Source organism: Rhinoderma darwinii, chromosome 8, assembly GCF_050947455.1.
Source record: "Rhinoderma darwinii isolate aRhiDar2 chromosome 8, aRhiDar2.hap1, whole genome shotgun sequence".
Lineage (NCBI taxonomy): Eukaryota > Metazoa > Chordata > Amphibia > Anura > Rhinodermatidae > Rhinoderma > Rhinoderma darwinii.
In genome coordinates this window covers 6,456,335-6,477,621 of record NC_134694.1, presented here as the reverse complement: position 1 = coordinate 6,477,621, position 21,287 = coordinate 6,456,335, and the positions used below count along the sequence as shown (strand labels likewise).

At 39.1% G+C, this 21,287-nt stretch overlaps 1 protein-coding gene across 2 annotated transcripts in view; it reads left to right on the top strand.

The window, feature by feature from the left end:
- The window catches only part of LOC142659067 (ectonucleoside triphosphate diphosphohydrolase 8-like), a 46,280-nt gene that overhangs the window by 9,748 nt on the left and 15,245 nt on the right, over positions 1 to 21,287 (top strand). For both annotated transcript variants that reach the window (XM_075834788.1, XM_075834789.1), the window contains exons 2-3: positions 85 to 222; positions 19,163 to 19,280. In XM_075834788.1, the coding sequence (XP_075690903.1) occupies positions 85 to 222; positions 19,163 to 19,280 (256 nt within the window). The remainder of the gene's footprint in view (positions 1 to 84; positions 223 to 19,162; positions 19,281 to 21,287) is intronic.

Here is a 21,287-nt window from a genome sequence, read left to right as displayed (position 1 = left end):
AGGTGTACATAGTCTTTAATTTATTATGCTGTTTGGCAGTGCTCTCATACTGTAGGTTCTGCGATCACGTTTTCTGTTTTGCAGGTCGATGCGGTCATGTGCAGAAACCGTAAGGGTTTGGCGGTAGGATGTCTGATCTGCATCTCCATTGTGTCTGGGATCATTGCTCTTATACTCAGTTTAGTGGGTACCAGAAATATATATCAGCCGTCACCTAACAAGGTAAGAGCCCAACGTAAATCATTGTGAATTATAACAAAGTCACCTTTATATGTTTTTTATTTGTGTTTTTTGGGAAAGTTGGGCACAGGGAATGTTACATAGGTTTTCCAGAAAGGTAAATCTGCCTAGTTATGTAGCTCAGTCAGGCAATGATCCCTACCCTGCAGTAGCTGTAATGGTGGCCATACAGCTTTCCCAGAAACAGATATAGCCAGGAGTGGCTGTTTAGATTTTATAACAACTGGACAGAATAGAAAAACTCATGGACTTAGTTATTTATGCCACCAATCCTTTATAATCAAGATCATATCAATCTTCAGTGATGCTAGGAACATGGGCGGGGCTTTGACAACCCTGATGTTAAAATTCAAAAACTAATATTGTCACAAAGTAATGATTCTTCTGTTGTGAAAGTTTTAGGTTTTATATTCACAACTCTCTAAAAATTCATTGTAATGTAAGCACAAAGCAATTTGATCTCAGTCTCGCTCGAATTTAGTGCATTATTACGAAACTATTTCCAGTACTTTGACACATGAAGTTTCTGGTACTTACACCACAAAGGTTACAGCTCCATGTGAACCTGCAGAAACTACTTCCCATTTTTTAATAAGGCTTTCCTGCAGCCATCTGACGCTAGTCCTGTCTGTTGTTGGTTTGCAATTTGAAACAGGTGGGAAATGCAGCGATAGAAAAAGCCCTATATATATACTGTAAGGGCTCATCCACATGCTGCGGAATTGCCTTGTTTTACAGTCCGGAATTTCAGACGGAAAAAATGCAGCGGAGTACAGTACCAGCAAAGTGGGTGAGATTTAACAAATCACATCCACATGCTTTTCAGAGGAGATGTCACCATCTCCCAACATTGTAAAAAAACGCAGCAATTTCCACACCATTTACTGCCGTAAAAACGCAGGAAATGGTGCATTTCTGCCTCAACGGGATTGCTGCAGAAATTTTCTGCAACAATTCCATTGTGTGTGGACAAGCCCTAAAGCTGTCTGCTGTACCATGCATAGTGGGATCAGCATTTTAGGGCTTATTTACACGAGGGTGTGCGTTTTGCGCACGCAAAAAATGCGGCATTTTGCGTGCGCAAAAGGCACTTGACCGCTCCGTGTGGCAGCATCATATGGTGCGCGGCTGCGTGCTTTTCGCGCAGCCGCCATCATTATGACACTCCGTTTGGATGTTTGTAAACAGAAAAGCACGTGGTGTTTTTCTGTTTACATTCACAGTTTGACAGCTGTTGCGCGAATCACGCGCGTCACACGGAAGTGCTTCCGTGTGGTATGTGTGATTTTCACCCACCCATTGACTTCATTGGGTGCGTGATGCGCAAACAGCGCACTAAGATAGGACATGTCGTGAGTTTTTTTCAGCGGACTCACGCTGAGCAAAACTCACGGACTGTCTGCACTGCCCCATAGACTAATATAGGTGCGTACGACACGCGTGAAAAGCACGCACGTATATCACGCTCGTGCACCCAGACATTATTCTCCATGTCCCCCAGTATGAAGATGTAGTTCTCAATCATTCTCCCTCTCTTGTACTGCCCTCCACATGAGATACATTCATTGCATTTTTTAGAATACAAACAAAAATATTTATATTCAAAATAAAAATAAGATAATTAATGTTTTCCAAAATTAGCATCACTCCTGTATGACCCGTTATTTATACCTTGGCAGCTGGAGTTACACACAGGCTTTTTGTGTTGCGATTAAATTGCTGTCCATAGGAGTCATGCGATACAGCTGACACGTGCCGAAACATCACTTTCTATAAGAAGGTGAAGTAAGTCGTGGGGTGAAAAAAGTCACAAGAATAGAAGTTGCTGTACAGGATTAGAAAAACATGGCTGCCTTTTTACCAAAAACAGTGCCATACCTGTAGTGTGTGATATTGCAGCTCAGCCCCATACACTTCCATAGAGTTGAGCTGCAATACCAGACACAACCTGCGGACAGGTGTGGCACTGTCTGTGGAAGAGAGCAGCAATGATAATTCTGGACAACCCCTTTAAAGGAACACTCCGAGCAATACGTATTCACTGTGCTGTGTGACTCGTGCAGGGGCTGAGGCGGTAGTGCATGACGCAGGGATTATCTTGGGTGTTCGTTGAAACCCTGCATCATGCCCCTTCCCCCATCAGGGCCTGCGCTAGATATTACAGCGCATACTTTTTGCCAGGAGTGCTCTTTTAATACTCATCCAGATGTGGTTACTGTAAAAATGAAAATGCCTCAATGTTTGCATCTCACATTAGAAATACTCAGCTGATCATCTGTGGATGTCTCAGAGATCGGACCCCCACCGATCAAAACTTCTGACATGTCACTATGAAAAGTTTATTTACCCTTTAAAACGTAAAAAAATATAGTTGCACTAACTACCGAAATAAATATATAATAAAGTTTTAGAACTAATGGCCCACATTTACTAAGGCTCGTGTATCTTACGCCAGACTAAGGCCTCATGCACATGACTGTAGTGGTGTGCACAGGCTGTGACTTGTGGCTCAGACGGCCGCGGTGTGTTACCCGCGGCCGCCCACAAATCACGGGCCGTGCACATTGCTGTGTGCATTAATTTCAACGAGTCTGGACCGCAAGATGCGGCCGTAATAAGACGTGTCCGTTCTTTTTGCGGTCCAGGTTCCTGGGCAATGCACGGACCGTGGGAACCACGGTCGTGTGCATGGGCCCATTCAAAGGAATGGGGCCGCAATTCACCCGCAGATTTGCGGGTGAACTGCGGCCGCAAAAATACGTTTGTGTGCATGGGGCCTAAAGGTGGCCATACACCTTAGATCAGGGGTCTCAAACTCGTCCGGGTAAGTGGGCCACATATAGAAAAAATGTGAAGTTGACGGGCCGCATTACTTTCAAATTTGATATAATACAAAATTAATCAATTAGTTATTTGAACTACTTTAACAATACTACATTACTATAACAATACTACATTACTATAATAATACTACATTACTATAACAATACTATATTACTATAATAATACTACATTACTATAATAATACTACATTACTATAATACTACATTACTATAATAATACTACATTACTATAATACTACATTACTATAATAATACTACATTACTATAACAATACTACATTACTATAACAATACTACATTACTATAATAATACTACATTACTATAACAATACTATATTACTATAATAATACTACATTACTATAATAATACTACATTACTATAATAATACTACATTACTATAATACTACATTACTATAAAAATACTATATTACTATAATAATACTACATTACTATAATAATACTACATTACTATAACAATACTACATTACTATAATAATGCTACATTACTATAACAATACTACATTACTATAATAATGCTACATTACTATAATAATACTACATTACTATAACAATACTACATTACTATAATAATACTACATTACTACAATAATACTACATTACTATAACAATACTACATTACTATAATAATACTACATTACTATAACAATACTACATTACTATAACAATACTATATTACTATAACAATACTATATTACTATAATAATACTACATTACTATAATAATACTACATTACTATAATACTACATTACTATAATAATACTACATTACTATAATACTACATTACTATAATAATACTACATTACTATAACAATACTACATTACTATAACAATACTACATTACTATAATAATACTACATTACTATAACAATACTATATTACTATAATAATACTACATTACTATAATAATACTACATTACTATAATACTACATTACTGTAATAATACTACATTACTATAATACTACATTACTATAATAATACTACATTACTATAACAATACTACATTACTATAATAATGCTACATTACTATAATAATACTACATTACTATAACAATACTACATTACTATAATAATACTACATTACTATAACAATACTACATTACTATAACAATACTATATTACTATAACAATACTTATTACTATAACAATACTACATTACTATAACAATACTACATCACTATAATAATACTACATTACTATAAAAATACTATATTACTATAACAATACTATATCACTATAATAATACTACATTACTATAACAATACTACATTACTATAATAATGCTACATTACTATAGTAATACTACATTACTATAAAAATACTATATTACTATAACAATACTACATCACTATAATAATACTACATTACTATAAAAATACTATATTACTATAACAATACTATATTACTATAAGAATACTATATTACTATAACAATACTACATTACTACAATAATACTACATTACTATAACAATACTATATTACTATAACAATACTATATTACTATAACAATACTACATTACTACAATAATACTACATTACTATAACAATACTACATTACTATAATAATACTACATTACTATAAGAATACTATATTACTATAACAATACTACATTACTACAATAATACTACATTACTATAACAATACTACATTACTATAACAATACTACATTACTATAATAATACTACATTACTATAACAATACTATATTACTATAAGAATACTACATTACTATAAGAATACTATATTACTATAACAATACTACATTACTACAATAATACTACATTACTATAACAATACTATATTACTATAACAATACTACATTACTATAAGAATACTATATTACTATAACAATACTACATTACTACAATAATACTACATTACTATAACAATACTACATTACTATAACAATACTACATTACTATAATAATACTACATTACTATAACAATACTATATTACTATAAGAATACTACATTACTATAAGAATACTATATTACTATAACAATACTACATTACTACAATAATACTACATTACTATAACAATACTACATTACTATAACAATACTATATTACTATAAGAATACTACATTACTATAACAATACTATATTACTATAATAATACTACATTACTATAACAATACTACATTACTATAAAAATACTATATTACTATAACAATACTATATTACTACAATAATACTACATCACTATAATAATACTACATCACTATAATAATACTACATTACTATAACAATACTACATTACTATAAAAATACTATATTACTATAACAATACTATATTACTACAATAATACTACATTACTATAACAATACTACATTACTATAACAATACTATATTACTATAAGAATACTACATTACTATAAGAATACTATATTACTATAACAATACTACATTACTACAATAATACTACATTACTATAACAATACTATATTACTATAACAATACTATATTACTATAACAATACTACATCACTATAATAATACTACATTACTATAATAATACTACATCACTATAATAATACTACATCACTATAATAATACTACATTACTATAACAATACTACATTACTATAAAAAATACTATATTACTATAACAATACTATATTACTACAATAATACTACATTACTATAACAATACTACATTACTATAACAATACTATATTACTATAAGAATACTACATTACTATAAGAATACTATATTACTATAACAATACTACATTACTACAATAATACTACATTACTATAACAATACTATATTACTATAACAATACTATATTACTATAACAATACTACATTACTACAATAATACTACATTACTATAACAATACTATATTACTATAACAATACTATATTACTATAAGAATACTACATTACTATAAGAATACTATATTACTATAACAATACTACATTACTACAATAATACTACATTACTATAACAATACTATATTACTATAACAATACTATATTACTATAACAATACTACATTACTACAATAATACTACATTACTATAACAATACTATATTACTATAACAATACTATATTACTACAATAATACTACATTACTATAACAATACTACATTACTATAATAATACTACATTACTATAAGAATACTATATTACTATAACAATACTACATTACTACAATAATACTACATTACTATAACAATACTACATTACTATAACAATACTACATTACTATAATAATACTACATTACTATAAGAATACTACATTACTATAACAATACTACATTACTATAAGAATACTACATTACTATAACAATACTACATTACTATAACAATACTATATTACTACAATAATACTACATTACTATAAGAATACTATATTACTATAACAATACTACATTACTATAACAATACTACATTACTACAATAATACTACATTACTATAACAATACTATATTACTATAATAATACTATATTACTATAACAATACTACATTACTATAACAATACTATATTACTACAATAATACTACATTACTATAACAATACTATATTACTATAACAATACTACATTACTACAATAATACTACATTACTATAACAATACTATATTACTATAATAATACTATATTACTATAACAATACTACATTACTATAACAATACTATATTACTACAATAATACTACATTACTATAACAATACTACATTACTATAACAATACTATATTACTACAATAATACTACATTACTATAACAATACTATATTACTATAATAATACTACATTACTATAACAATACTACATTACTATAACAATACTACATTACTATAACAATACTATATTACTACAATAATACTACATTACTATAACAATACTATATTACTACAATAATACTACATTAATATAATATTAGCGCTAGGTTTAAACTTAACGGAAATTTGTGAGATTTCTTCACGTGCTTATTTCAACAATCCAGTTTTCCAGCTTAAGTGTCGCTAAATGCAGTCCGGCGGCTCAGTTGGCAGCGGTTGGCAGACACACAAATGTCAAGATAGGGCAGTCCCTTTTTAGATAGTGCCACAGAGCCCTCTATAGATACTGCCTCGATGCCCTCTGTAGAAACTGGCACAGTGCCCTCAGTAGATACTGCCATAGTGCCCTCAGTAGATAATGCCACAGTGCCCTCAGTAGATAATGCCACAGTGCCCTCTGTAGATACTGCCACACCCCTCTAGATATTGCCACACCCCTCTAGATATTGCCACACCCCTCTAGATAATGCCAGTGTTCTCTGTAGATACTGCCACACATCCACAGTGCCTCCTGTAGATAATGCCACACATCCACAGTGCCCTCTGTAGATAATGCCACACATCCACAGTGCCCATTGTAGATAATGCCAAACATCCACAGTACCCTCTGTAGATAATTCCACAGTGCCCTCTGTAGATGCTGCCACAATGCCCTCTGTAGATGCTGCCACAATGCCCTCTGTAGATGCTGCCACAGTGCCCTCTGTAGATGCTGCCACAATGCCCTCTGTAGATGCTGCCACAATGCCCTCTGTAGATGCTGCCCCAGTGCCCTCTGTAGATGCTGCCACAGTGCCCTCTGTAGATGCTGCCACAATGCCCTCTGTAGATGCTGCCACAATGCCCTCTGTAGATGCTGCCACAGTGCCCTCTGTAGATGCTGCCACAGTGCCCTCTGTAGATGCTGCCACAGTGCCCTCTGCAGATGCTGCCACAGTGCCCTCTGTAGATGCTACCACAGTGCCCTCTGTAGATGCTGCCACAGTGCCCTCTGTAGATGCTGCCACAGTGCCCTCTGTAGATGCTGCCACAGTGCCCTCTGTAGATGCTGCCACAGTGCCCTCTGTAGATGCTGCCACAGTGCCCTCTGTAGATGCTGCCACAGTGCCCTCTGTAGATAATGCCACACACGCAACCCTTGTAGACAGTGCCACCCCCCCCCCCCCCAGTAGATAACTGCATTGGGGCTCCCTCTAGGAGTGGAATCCCCAGCCAGAGCGTTTCCGACGCTTTGACCAGGGATTCCTCTGCTGGAGGAGCCCCTGACGTCACTGTCCAAACACAGTGACGTCAGGGGATCCTCCTGGACCGGAATGTGCTGTCAGGGGCTGACCCAAACATACATGCGAGCTGGGAATTCATGTGTTCTGATCGGGCATGTTGATTTCCAACATGCCCGATCTTTCTTTCACCTGACATGTTGACGGAGTCGGATTACCCCCATACGCATTAGATGGTTGGCTTGCCCCGATAACATTAGTGGGCTTTGCCAGTGTTTATCTAATGTGTATGGGCACCTGAAGTAAAGAAGATATTTGGAGAGATTGGTGCAAAATTTATTAAAAGGCACATACCTATCAATAAATTTAACACATTTTGAACTGTCTGAGAGTCAGAAAATAAAATCTGTGCCAAAATGTGTGTATTTCTCTTAATAAATGTGGATTAAACATTGTCTTCTTGGAGACAACACCCACTTAAAGTCACAAATTTGTCGCACAGCAACCTGCGTAAACTGCATAATAAAAGGGGTCCAATGTTTGGTAAGTGAATGTCTGGATTAATTGGATCGCATTTTACTTAATAAAAATTGCTGCTTAAATACTTAGATTTGGATTATGGGCACACACCCTGTCTCTCGTTATTTGCACATACCCTGTGGTGCTGTTCTTATTAGGTCAATGTACAATATAAAAAAATAAACAAGTGATCATCCTCTGTTTATCTTGTTCTTCTGGCAACTGGTGTTTCCAGCTTATTATAGCTTTAGTATTATAGTAGTTATATTCTTGTGTATATAGGGGCAGTATTATAGTAGTTATATTCTTGTATATAGAGGCAGTATTATAGTAGTTATATTCTTGTATATAGGGGGCAGTATTATAGTAGTTATATTCTTGTATATAGGGGCAGTATTATAGTAGTTATAGTCTTGTATATAGGGAGCAGTATTATAGTAGTTATATTCTTGTATATAGGGGCAGTATTATAGTAGTTATATTCTTGTATATAGGGAGCAGTATTATAGTAGTTATATTCTTGTATATAGGGGCAGTATTATAGTAGTTATATTCTTGTATATAGGGGCAGTATTATAGTAGTTATATTCTTGTATATAGGGGCAGTATTATAGTAGTTATAGTCTTGTATATAGGGGGTAATATTATAGTAGTTATATTCTTGTATATAGAGGCAGTATTATAGTAGTTATATTCTTGTATATAGGGGCAGTATTATAGTAGTTATATTCTTGTATATAGGGGGCAGTATTATAGTAGTTATATTCTTGTATATAGGGGCAGTATTATAGTAGTTATATTCCTGTATATAGGGGGCAGTATTATAGTAGTTATATTCTTGTATATAGGGGGCAGTATTATAGTAGTTATATTCTTGTATATAGGGGCAGTATTATAGTAGTTATATTCTATATAGGGGCAGTATTATAGTAGTTATATTCTTGTATATAGGGGGCAGTATTATAGTAGTTATATTCTTGTATATAGGGACAGTATTATAGTAGTTATATTCTTGTATATAGGAGCAGTATTATAGTAGTTATATTCTTGTATATAGGGGGTAGTATTATCGTTGTTATATTCTTGTATATAGGGGGCATTATTATAGTAGTTATATTCTTGCATATAGGGGCAGTATTATAGTAGTTATATTCTTGTATATAGGGGGCAGTATTATAGTAGTTATATTCTTGTATATAGGGGCAGTATTATAGTAGTTATATTATTGTATATAGGAGCAGTATTATAGTAGTTATATTCTTGTATATAGGGGCAGTATTATAGTAGTTATATTCTTGTATATAGGGGCAGTATTATAGTAGTTATATTCTTGTATATAGGGGCAGTATTATAGTAGTTATATTCTTGTATATAGGGGCAGTATTATAGTAGTTATATTCTTGTATATAGGGGTAATATTATAGTAGTTACATTCTTGTATATAGGGGCAGTATTATAGTAGTTATATTCTTGTATATAGGGGGCAGTATTATAGTAGTTATATTCTTGTATATAGGGGGTAGTATTATCGTTGTTATATTCTTGTGTATAGGGGGCAGTATTATAGTAGTTATATTCTTGTATATAGGGGCAGTATTATAGTAGTTATATTCTTGTATATAGGGGCAGTATTATAGTAGTTATATTCTTGTATATAGGGGTAATATGATAGTAGTTATATTGTTGTATATAGGGGCAGTATTATAGTAGTTATATTCTTGTGTATAGGAGCAGTATTATAGTAGTTATATTCTTGTATATAGGAGCAGTATTATAGTAGTTATATTCTTGTATATAGGGGCAGTATTATAGTAGTTATAGTCTTGTATATAGGAGCAGTATTATCGTAGTTATATTCTTGTATATAAGGGCAGTATTATAGTCGTTATATTCTTGTATGTAGGGGTAATATGATAGTAGTTATATTCTTGTATATAGAGGCAGTATTATAGTAGTTATATTCTTGTATATAGGAGCAGTATTATAGTAGTTATATTCTTGTATATAGGAGCAGTATTATAGTAGTTATGTTCTTGTATATAGGGGCAGTATTATAGTAGTTATATTCTTGTATATAGGGGCACTATTATAGTAGTTATATTCTTGCATATAGGAGCAGTATTATAGTAGTTATATTCTTGTATATATGGGGCAGTATAAGGGCGGGTTCACACATAGCGGAATTTCACTTAAATTCCGCTGCGGACACTCCGCAGCGTTAATCCGCAGCGGAGCCGTTTCTCCATTGACTTTCACTTTAATTTAGCAGTGTTCGTTTACACGATGCGTACAATTCCGCTGCGGAGCATAGGCTGCGGAGCGGAATTTGGTGTCCGCAGCATGCTCTGTCTGTTGCGGAGCAGTGGCGGACTGGTTGCGGACTCATGGCGGAATTTCTCCATTGACTTCAATGGAGAGTCAAAATTCCGCAATGAAGTCCGCAGATCTTATGTGTGCTGCGGAGCGTATTGTTTTTACTACCATGACATTTCTTCATTCTGGCTGGACCTATGTATTTCTAGGTCTACAGCCAGACTGAGGAAGTCAATGGGGCTCCCGTAATGACGGGAGCGTTGCTAGGAGACGTCAGTAAATAGTCACTGTCCAGGGTGCTGAAAGAGTTAAGCGATCGGCAGTAACTGTTTCTGCACCCGGGACAGTGACTACCGATCCCAATATACATGTATCTGTAAAAAAACATATAAGTTCATACTTACCGAGAACTCCCTGTTTCTGTCTCCAGTCCGGCCTCCCAGGATGACGTTTCAGTGGAAGTGACGGCTGCAGCCAATCACAGGCCAAGCACAGGCTGCAGCGGTCACATGGACTGGCGCGTCATCCAGGGAGGTCGGGCTGGATGCCGAAGGAGGGACGCGTCATCAAGACAACGGGCGGTAAGTATGAATTTCTTTTACTTTCACTAGGGAAAGTGCTGTCCCTTCTCTCTATCCTGCACTGATAGGGAGAAGGGAAGCACTTTTCCTGCAGTCCGCAGCGGCCAGTCCGCATCAATTTTCTGCACATTTTGTGCAGATCCGCAGCCGTAATCCGCAACCCGGATTAGGTGCGGCATTGATGCGGACAGTTGCGGAGGAATTCCGCCATGTGTGGTCATGCCCTTATAGTAGTTATATTCTTGTATACAGATGGCAGTATTATAGTAGCTATATTCTTGTATATAGGGGCAGTATTATAGTAGTTATATTCTTGTATGTAGGGGGTAGTATTTTAGTAGTTATAGTCTTGTATATAGGAGCAGTATTATAGTAGTTATGTTCTTGTATATAGGAGCAGTATTATAGTAGTTATATTGTATATAGGGGCAGTATTATAGTAGTTATATTCTTGTATATAGGGGGCAGTATTATAGTAGTTATTTTCTTGTATATAGGAGCAGTATTATAGTAGTTATATTCTTGTATATAGGAGCAGTATTATAGTAGTTATATTCTTGTATATAGGGGGCAGTAATATAGTAGTTATATTCTTGTATATAGGGGCAGTATTATAGTAGTTATATTCTTGTATATAGGGAGCAGTATTATAGTAGTTATATTCTTGTATATAGGGGAAGTATTATAGTAGTTATATTCTTGTATATAGGAGCAGTATTATAGTAGTAATATTATTGTATATAGGGGCAGTATTATAATAGTTATATTCTTACATATAGGAGCAGTATTATAGTAGTTATATTCTTGTATATAGGGGCAGTATTATAGTAGTTATATTCTTGTATATAGGGGCAGTATTATTGTAAAGGATCTGCCAGGCACAGCTTCGGGGTTAACTCCCAGAACTAATCAGTCAGCACCTGAGAATACATCCCTGAGACTGACTCCTGCTTCCACCATTCAGGCTGGCAGGTTTAGGAGTGGGAGAGCCTATCGTAACCTGGCCAGACTCAGCTAGCTCCCACCCTCGGTCTATTTAAGCCTGCCCTTCCTGTCCCTCGGTGCTTGTGATTCTTTCCTTGTGGTTTCCTGGCCCAGCTACAGCTCCTGCTATTTTTTGATCCTGCTCCATACAGACCCTGGCTTATCGACTACTCTTCTGCTTTTCGTTTTGTACCTTGCACACTCCTGGCTTGACTCGGCTCGTTCACCACTCTGGTTGCTCACGGTGTTGCCGTGGGCAACTGCCCCTTTTCCTTGCTTGTGTTCCTTTGTATGTTTGTTGTGTTTGTCGTGCACTTACTGAGCGCAAGGACCGCCGCCCAGTTGTACCCCGTCGCCTAAGGCGGGTCGTTGCAAGTAGGCAGGGACAGAGTGGCGGGTAGATTAGGGCTCACTTGTCCGTCTCCCTACCCCCTGCCATTACATAATCACAAGCCCATACCTAGTCTACCCCTGGTCCCTGACACCACTATGGATCCCCGTGAGACCCTGGCTCAGCAAATGCAGGGTCTCTCCCTACAGGTCCAGGCCCTGGCTCAGAGGGTCAACCAGCCTGATGCTACCCTGGTAGTTCCCCTCACCGCACCTCTTGAACCCCACCTCCAGTTGCCCGACCGGTTCTCAGGGGACCGGAGGGCTTTTCTCTCCTTTCGGGAGAGTTGTAGGCTTTACTTTCGTTTAAAGCCTCATTCCTCAGGTTCTGAGAGCCAGCGGGTGGGTATAATTATGTCCCGGCTCCAGGAAGGGCCCCAAGAGTGGGCCTTCTCCTTGGCTCCTGACGCCCCTGAACTTTCCTCCGTTGATTGTTTCTTTTCTGCTCTCGGACTTATTTATGACGAGACTGACAGGACTGCCTTTGCCGAGAGTCAGCTGGTGACCTTAAGTCAGGGTAAGAGACCTGTTGAGGAGTATTGCTCTGACTTTCGGAAGTGGTGCGTAGCTTCTCGGTGGAATGACACTGCCTTAAGGTGCCAGTTTAGGTTGGGTCTGTCGAATGCCCTGAAAGACCTGCTAGTTAGCTATCCCTCTTCTGACTCCCTAGACCAGGTTATGGCTTCTCCTCTGCCTTCCATCCTGAAACCAATGGCCAAACGGAGAGGACTAATCAATCAAGGTGTTTTATCTCTGACTGTCAATTTGATTGGGTCTCTTTCATTCCCCTCGCCGAATTTTCCCTTAATAACCGAGTCAGTAACTCGTCAGGGGTCTCTCTTTTTTTTTGTAATTTTGGGTTTAATCCACTGTTCTCCTCCGTTTCACCTGGTAGTTCCAACAATCCCGAGGTAGAGGTCGTTCATCGGGAACTGTGCACAGTCTGGGCCCAGGTTCAGAAAAACCTAGAGGTGTCCCAGAGCGTACAAAAAACTCAGGCTGATAAAAAACGTTCTGCTAACCCCCTGTTTATGGTCGAGGATCTGGTGTGGTTGTCGTCTAGGAACTTGCGTCTCAAGGTTCCGTCCAAGAAGTTTGCTCCCCGGTTTATTGGGCCGTATAAGGTCATTGAGGTCCTCAATCCTGTCTCCTTCTGGCTGGAGTTACCCCCGTCTTTTCGGATACACGACGTGTTTTATGCCTCCCTCCTCAAATGCTGCTCCCCGTCCTTGGCTCCCTCGAGGAGACCTCCTGTTCCCGTCCTCACCCCTGAGGGGGTGGAATTCGAGGTGGCCAGGATTGTGGACAGCAAGATGGTCCAAGGCTCCCTCTAGTACCTGGTCCATTGGAGAGGATACGGGCCCGAGGAGAGGACTTGGGTACCCGCCCGGGATGTTCACGCTGGGGTATTGGTCAGGAGGTTCCACCTGCGTTTCCCCAGTAAGCCAGGTCCACTTAGAAAGGGTCCGGTGGCCCCTCATAAAAGGGGGGGTACTGTAAAGGATCTGCCAGGCACAGCTTCGGGGTTAACTCCCAGAACTAATCAGTCAGCACCTGAGAATACATCCCTGAGACTGACTCCTGCTTCCACCATTCAGGCTGGCAGGCTTAGGAATGGGAGAGCCTATCGTAACCTGGCCAGACTCAGCTAGCTCCCGCCCTCTGTCTATTTAAGCCTGCCCTTCCTGTCCCTCGGTGCTTGTGATTCTTTCCTTGTGGTTTCCTGGCCCAGCTACAGCTCCTGCTATTTTTTGATCCTGCTCCATACAGACCCTGGCTTACCGACTACTCTTCTGCTTTTCGTTTTGTACCTCGCACACTCCTGGCTTGACTCGGCTCGTTCACCACTCTGGTTGCTCACGGTGTTGCCGTGGGCAACTGCCCCTTTTCCTTGCTTGTGTTCCTTTGTATGTTTGTTGTGTTTGTCGTGCACTTACTGAGCGCAGGGACCGCCGCCCAGTTGTACCCCGTCGCCTAGGGCGGGTCGTTGCAAGTAGGCAGGGACAGAGTGGCGTGTAGATTAGGGCTCACTTGTCCGTCTCCCTACCCCCTGCCATTACAATTATAGTAGTTATATTCTTGTATATAGGGGCAGTATTATAGTAGTTATATTCTTGTGTATAGGGAGCAGTAATATAGTAGTTATATTCTTGTATATAAGGGTAGTATTATAGTAGTTATATTCTTGTATATAGAGGGGCAGTATTATAGTAGTTATATTCTTGTATATAGGGAGCAGTAATATAGTAGTTATATTCTTGTATATAGGGGTAGTATTATAGTAGTTATATTCTTGTTTATGGGGAGCAGTATTATAGTAGTTATATTCTTGTTTATGGGGAGCAGTATTATAGTAGTTATAGTCTTGTATATAGGGGGTAGTATTATAGTAGTTATATTCTTGTATATAGTGGCAGTATTATAGTAGTTATATTCTTGCATATAGGGGGCAGTATTATAGTAGTTCTATTCTTGTATATAGGGGGCAGTATTATAGTAGTTATATTCTTGTATATAGGGGGTAGTATTATTGTTGTTATATTCTTGTATATAGGGGGCAATATTATAGTAGTGATATTCTTGTATATAGGGGCAGTATTATAGTAGTGATATTCTTGTATATAGGGGCAGTATTATAGTAGTTATATTATTGTATATAGGGGACAGTTTTATACTAGTTCTATTCCTGTCCAGTAAGGGAGAGACACACTTGGGGGCTTTACTAGTACCTGGAAAAGCCCCAGCGCAGCTCAGGAGATTCAGCCACACAGCCATAGATGTTCATGATAAATTATTATTTCTGCCTGTAACCAACATATTGCAAACCCTTCCCCTTTTAAAACCCTGTTTGCCCTTGCCAGTATGTGAATATAAATAAATATGAAGCCCTTCCTATATTACCATTGGACACTTTCCTTAGACTATGATGGTTAAAGTGCAGCTAAACGTTTGACATACTTCTGACATGTCATAGTGATATGGCAGAAGTTTGGATTGGTGGGGGTCCGAGCACTGGGACCCCCACCAATCACTAGCATTAAGCTGCTGAAGTTCTCATGTTAGCGCTCAGCCGCTTCGTGTCTGTTCGGCTTTTTCCGGTAATAAATGTATCGATGTACGGACTCAATAGAAAGTCTATAAGCCCGTCCTCCGATACATCGGCTTTCCGGAAAAAGCAGAACAGACACTAAGCGGCTGAGCGCTCACATGAGAACTTCAGCAGCTTCGTTCTAGCGATTGGTGGGGGTCTCAGTGCTCGGACCCCCACCAATCAAATCTTCTGACATATCACTATGACATGTCAGAAGTTTGTCAATCGTTTAGCTACACTTTAGTGACCCCTACTTATATTAAGCATCTTGAAATGTGAAGGTTAGTTTGCTAGCCCCGAATACAGAACAACCCTGATTGTCATCCAAAGCTCTAACAGAATGCCCACTCGTCATTCCCCAGTTCACCCCCCCCCCCCCTTTCTTTCTTCCTTTGATTGACAGGGGCCACGCAGCGTACTAGGCGAGTTCACGCCTGGAACCATAGTTTAGTGAACGCGCGCGTCCCTGCATCCTAATCAGTGCATGCGTAGTACTGCTGATTAGAACTGATTAGTCATTGCAAAAAGTTATTTTTGTTTCAAATACACAATAAAAAAACAATTACGATACCTAATAAAAAAAGCTAATAAAGTTATAAACATAAAGTAGATGTATTGTACTTATCATTTTACAAGTATGATCTACGGGAAAGCAGCTGTAAATTAAATATAGGAAGTAGAGGGAACGGAGAGTACAGAGGAGACATTGAGGAAACACTGGGTGACTGATCTACTGCGGGGGCTGCAACCTGTCCGTCAGTTGCTACTGACCAGTTCCATAATAAAGCCACCAGATTGCATTCATGCAGTGTAGTTAACACCTCATCCCGTGCCAGTAGCACTGGTTTTGGGGTGGCACTATGTAAAACTGCCCATGGACTCACAGATTGCCCAAGTGACCAGCTGATCTTGCTAAGGCCACGATCACACACAGTTTTGATGCAGTTTTTGGCTCCGATTTTTCACATTGAATTTCTCTTTTGTTATTATGGTATATCTTACATTACAACCGTGTATCACACTCCATTTGATACATATGTCCGCTCCCGTAGTATTATTACACCCAGATATAGTATGGCACAGTCTGTCTTATGGGCAGTGATATGATGTGGCATTGTCTTGTGTTATATCATTGAATTACATTGTATAGTACTTTACTTTACTTTATGTAGGATAGTGTATAATGTATATTGTATAATGTTATTCTTTTCTTATGTTATTGTGTTGTTATACTCGTTGGGCCCAGTTCACACAGAGTTTTTTGGCGCTGATTTTGATGTGGAAAGCTCGTCGGAACTGGCGCTAAGAAACGGCCTCCCATTGATTTCAATGGAAGGCAGAAGCACTTTTTTTCTAGAGCGGCTTTTAGCTTACATGCCGCGATTGCGCCTCTGACCTCCTATTGAAATCAATGGGAGGCAGAAAAAGTGTTTTTTCGCTGCGTTTTTGCCCACGGTGCGCAATGACCTTGGGCGAAAACCGAAAGTGCAAGCAGGTCAAAATCTGCCTCAAAATTTCTCCGTGTGAACTAGACCTTATAGAAGTATTGTAGCATTTTATTATGCGCTTTTATAGCATGGACTGTTTTGCATTATTTATTAGGGCATGCCCAGACTGTCCGCATCAATGCCGCACAGAATCTGCGTTGCAGATTCAGTTGCGGCTTTGCCTAAAATGGCCATTAAATTGATGCGGACTGGCCGTTGCGTATTGAGGTGAATGTACTTCCCTTCTCTCTATCAGTGCAGGATAGAGAGAAGGGACAGCACTTTATCTAGTGAAAGTAAACGAATTTCATACTTACCGGCCGTTGTCTTGGTGACGCGTCCCTCTTTCGGCATCCAGCCCGACCTCCCTGGATGACGCGGCAGTCCATGTGACCGCTCCAGCCTGTGCTTGGCCTGTGATTGGCTGCAGCCTTCACTTAGACTGAAACGTCATCCTGGGAAGCCGGACTGGAGACAGAAGCAGGGAGTTCTCGGTAAGTATTTTTTTTACAGGTTGCTGTATATTGGGATCGGTAGTCACTGTCCGGGGTGCTGAGTTACTGCCGATCGCTTAACTCTTTCAGCACCCTGGACAGTGACTATTTATTGACGTCGCCTAGCAACGCTCCCGTAATTACGGGTGCACACACATAGTCACCCGTAATTCCGGGAGCCCCATTGACTTCCTCAGTCTGGCTGTAGACCTAGAAATACATAGGTCCAGCCAGAATGAAGAAATGTCATGTCAAAAAACCAATACGCTCCGCAGCACACATGACATGTGCATGACAGCTGCGGATTTCATTGCGGAATTTAGACTCTCCATTGAAGTCAATGGAGAAATTCCGCCATGAGTCCGCAACCAGTCCGCCACTGCTCCGCAACAGACAGAGCATGCTGCGGACACCAAATTCCGCACCGCAGCCTATGCTCCGCAGCGGAATTGTCCGCAACGTGTAAACGAACACAACTAAATAGAAGTGGAAGGCAATGGAGAAACGTGTCCGCTGCGGATTTCCAGAGCAATTCCGCCACGTGTGGTCATGCCCTTATATTGCACTGTGTAAGGCCTCATGCACACGGCCGTGCCCGTAATCACGGCCCGCGACTGCGGGCACGGGCCGACTGCCGCGGACCGCATTTTCGTGCCGTGCTCCCACACAAAGTATGGGAGCACGACCCCTAAAAATCAAAGTAGGACATGCTCCGTAATTCCCAACACGGTTCTACGGCACGGACACCCTTCCGTAGCGATACGAAAAGGTGTCCGCGGCCAATAGAACCGGGCGGGTCCGTAATTGCGGAGGTTTTTTTACGGTCGTGTGCATGGGGCCTAATACAATATGTTTAGCATTTATTGTAGTTTATTTTAGTGATGTATTACGCATTGTTATGTTATGACATTTTCTCTGTTTATTACATTCTATTATAGCATGGTGTATTCCAGATTATAGTCTTGTATTGCGCTGTGTATATATTATTGCATTACATGCATTGTATACCATAGTAGTTTTATGGCGTGTTATAGCATTGTGTTTTATAGTATATTATTATATTTGTAATTTAGCATTTGAGTACATAGCAAGGTCAAATCTCAGGAGCCAGGTACCAATGCACCGAAAATTTACTACGGACGCCTGCGGTTATTTTTTATTGGTTGATTTGACGCAGTGCATTTTGTCTTGCAGTACGGCTTGGTGTTTGATGCTGGATCATCTCATACTTCGCTTTATGTATATCAATGGCCGGCACACAAGGAGAATGACACAGGGATCGTTTCTCAAGTCCACACGTGCGCGGTCCAAGGTACAAATATAATCTGTTTGGTTCCGCTAACCCACAACGTTCCCTTTATATAAGACCAGGGTACCTTAAATGGATTAAAGAAGTTGCTCCAGAATTGACCATTATCACCTATCCACAGGATAGGTAAAAATTGTCTAATCTCTGGAACCCCGCCCGATCGCGAAAACGAGGATCCCGAACCCCCGCGGCGGGGTGCAGTGAGGAGGAGCGTGAGTGGAGCAGTGGTCGGGCATCCGCCCATCACTTCATTCGATTTCTATGTAACTGGATGGAAACAGCCGAGCATTGTACTTGGCTGTTTCGGTCATTCCAATAGACTTTGTCAGAAGTTTGGATTGGTGGGGGTCCGAGCACTGAGACCCCCACCAATCGCTAGAACGAAGCAGCTGAAGGTCTCTTGTGAGCGTTCAGCCGCTTCGTGTCTGTTCGGCTATTTCCGGAAATAAATGTATCGGTGCACGGACTCAATAGAAAGTCTATCGTTAAGTTTTTCTTTTATTGTATAAAGTTCAGCCATTTTCTAATATACTTTCTGTGTAAATTCCTCACCATTTTTAAGATCTCTTCTTGCTGTTAGTGAATGTATATATTTTTTCATCTCCTTAGGCCCTGTTCACACCGTTTTTTGCAGGCAGAAAAATCTGCCTCAAAATTTGCAGCGTTTTTCGCCGCGGCCATTGAGCACCGCTGGCAAAAACGCGATCTCTGCTTCCCATTGATATCAATAAACGGTCAGAGACAGAAATGGCCGAAGATAGGGCGTGTCGCTTCTTTTCCGCGCGAGCGTTTTTTTACCGCTCATGGTAAAAATCAAATAGGAGCATGTGAAATTTGTGTGAAATCAATGGGAGGCTATTTCGGGCGTTTTTTGACGGTTTCCAACGCGGTTTCCGTGTCAAAAACAGTGTTAAAATTCTCCATGTGAACTAGCGGTTAATGTTCTTACTACAAAATGGCTGACAACTTACCTCACCACAATTGTGTCTGTGGTGCTTTAAGCATATATATACTAGTATATATTGGCAGTGGTTCTTCGTGGACATAGTTGGCAGTAACCTTTCATCTCATGGCCGCTCTCACATCCTGCAGGTTTGTGTCTGGATATTTTTACCTCAGGCAATGTCTGAGAGACGCATTTGAGAAAACTTGTACAAAATGGACGTTACCTGCAGAAACCAATCGCATCACATATCCACAGCAACCAATCGCATCACTTACTCACAGCAACCAATCACACCAGGTGTTTTATTTTCTAAGCTGCTCTGGAAAAAGGAAAGCTGGAATCTGATTGGTTGCTTTGGGCAGCACCTCCATTTATTGTCTATTAGTTTCTATTTACAAGGCTACTGTTTTCTGGGTTTGGCAATGTTGAGGAATGTAGTGCTGTATGGTTCACATGTGATAGGTCTAGATACACAAGTTCTGAAGCACAGTATCACACATCATAGGCTTAGACACACCAGCTCAGCAGACAGTGTAACGCCCTGTTCACAGTTTTTTGCAGGTGGAAAAATCTGTCGTAAATGCCCGAAAAACGGCCGAAAATACGATTGTACTGTGAGCAAAAGGAGCATTATGTAGGCACTGTATGGCCCTTATGTGGGCATCATGAAATAATCTCCAGGGACAGTGTGCTACTGAGCTGTGTATCTAATCCTATCATGTGTGATACTGTCTGCTGAGATGTGTATCTAATCCTTTCATGTGTGATACTGTCTGCTGAGCCGCTGTATCTAATCCTATCATGTGTGATACTGTCTTCTGAGCTTCTGTATCTAATCCTATCATGTGTGATACTCTCTGCTGAGCTGGTGTATCTAATCCTATCATGTGTGATACTGTCTGCTGAGCTCGTGTATCTAATCCTATCATGTGTGATACTGTCTGCTGAGCTGTGTATCTAATCCTATCATGTGTGATACTGTCTGCTGAGCTGTGTATCTAATCCTATCATGTGTGATACTGTCTGCTGAGCTGCTGTATCTAATCCTATACTGTGTGATACTG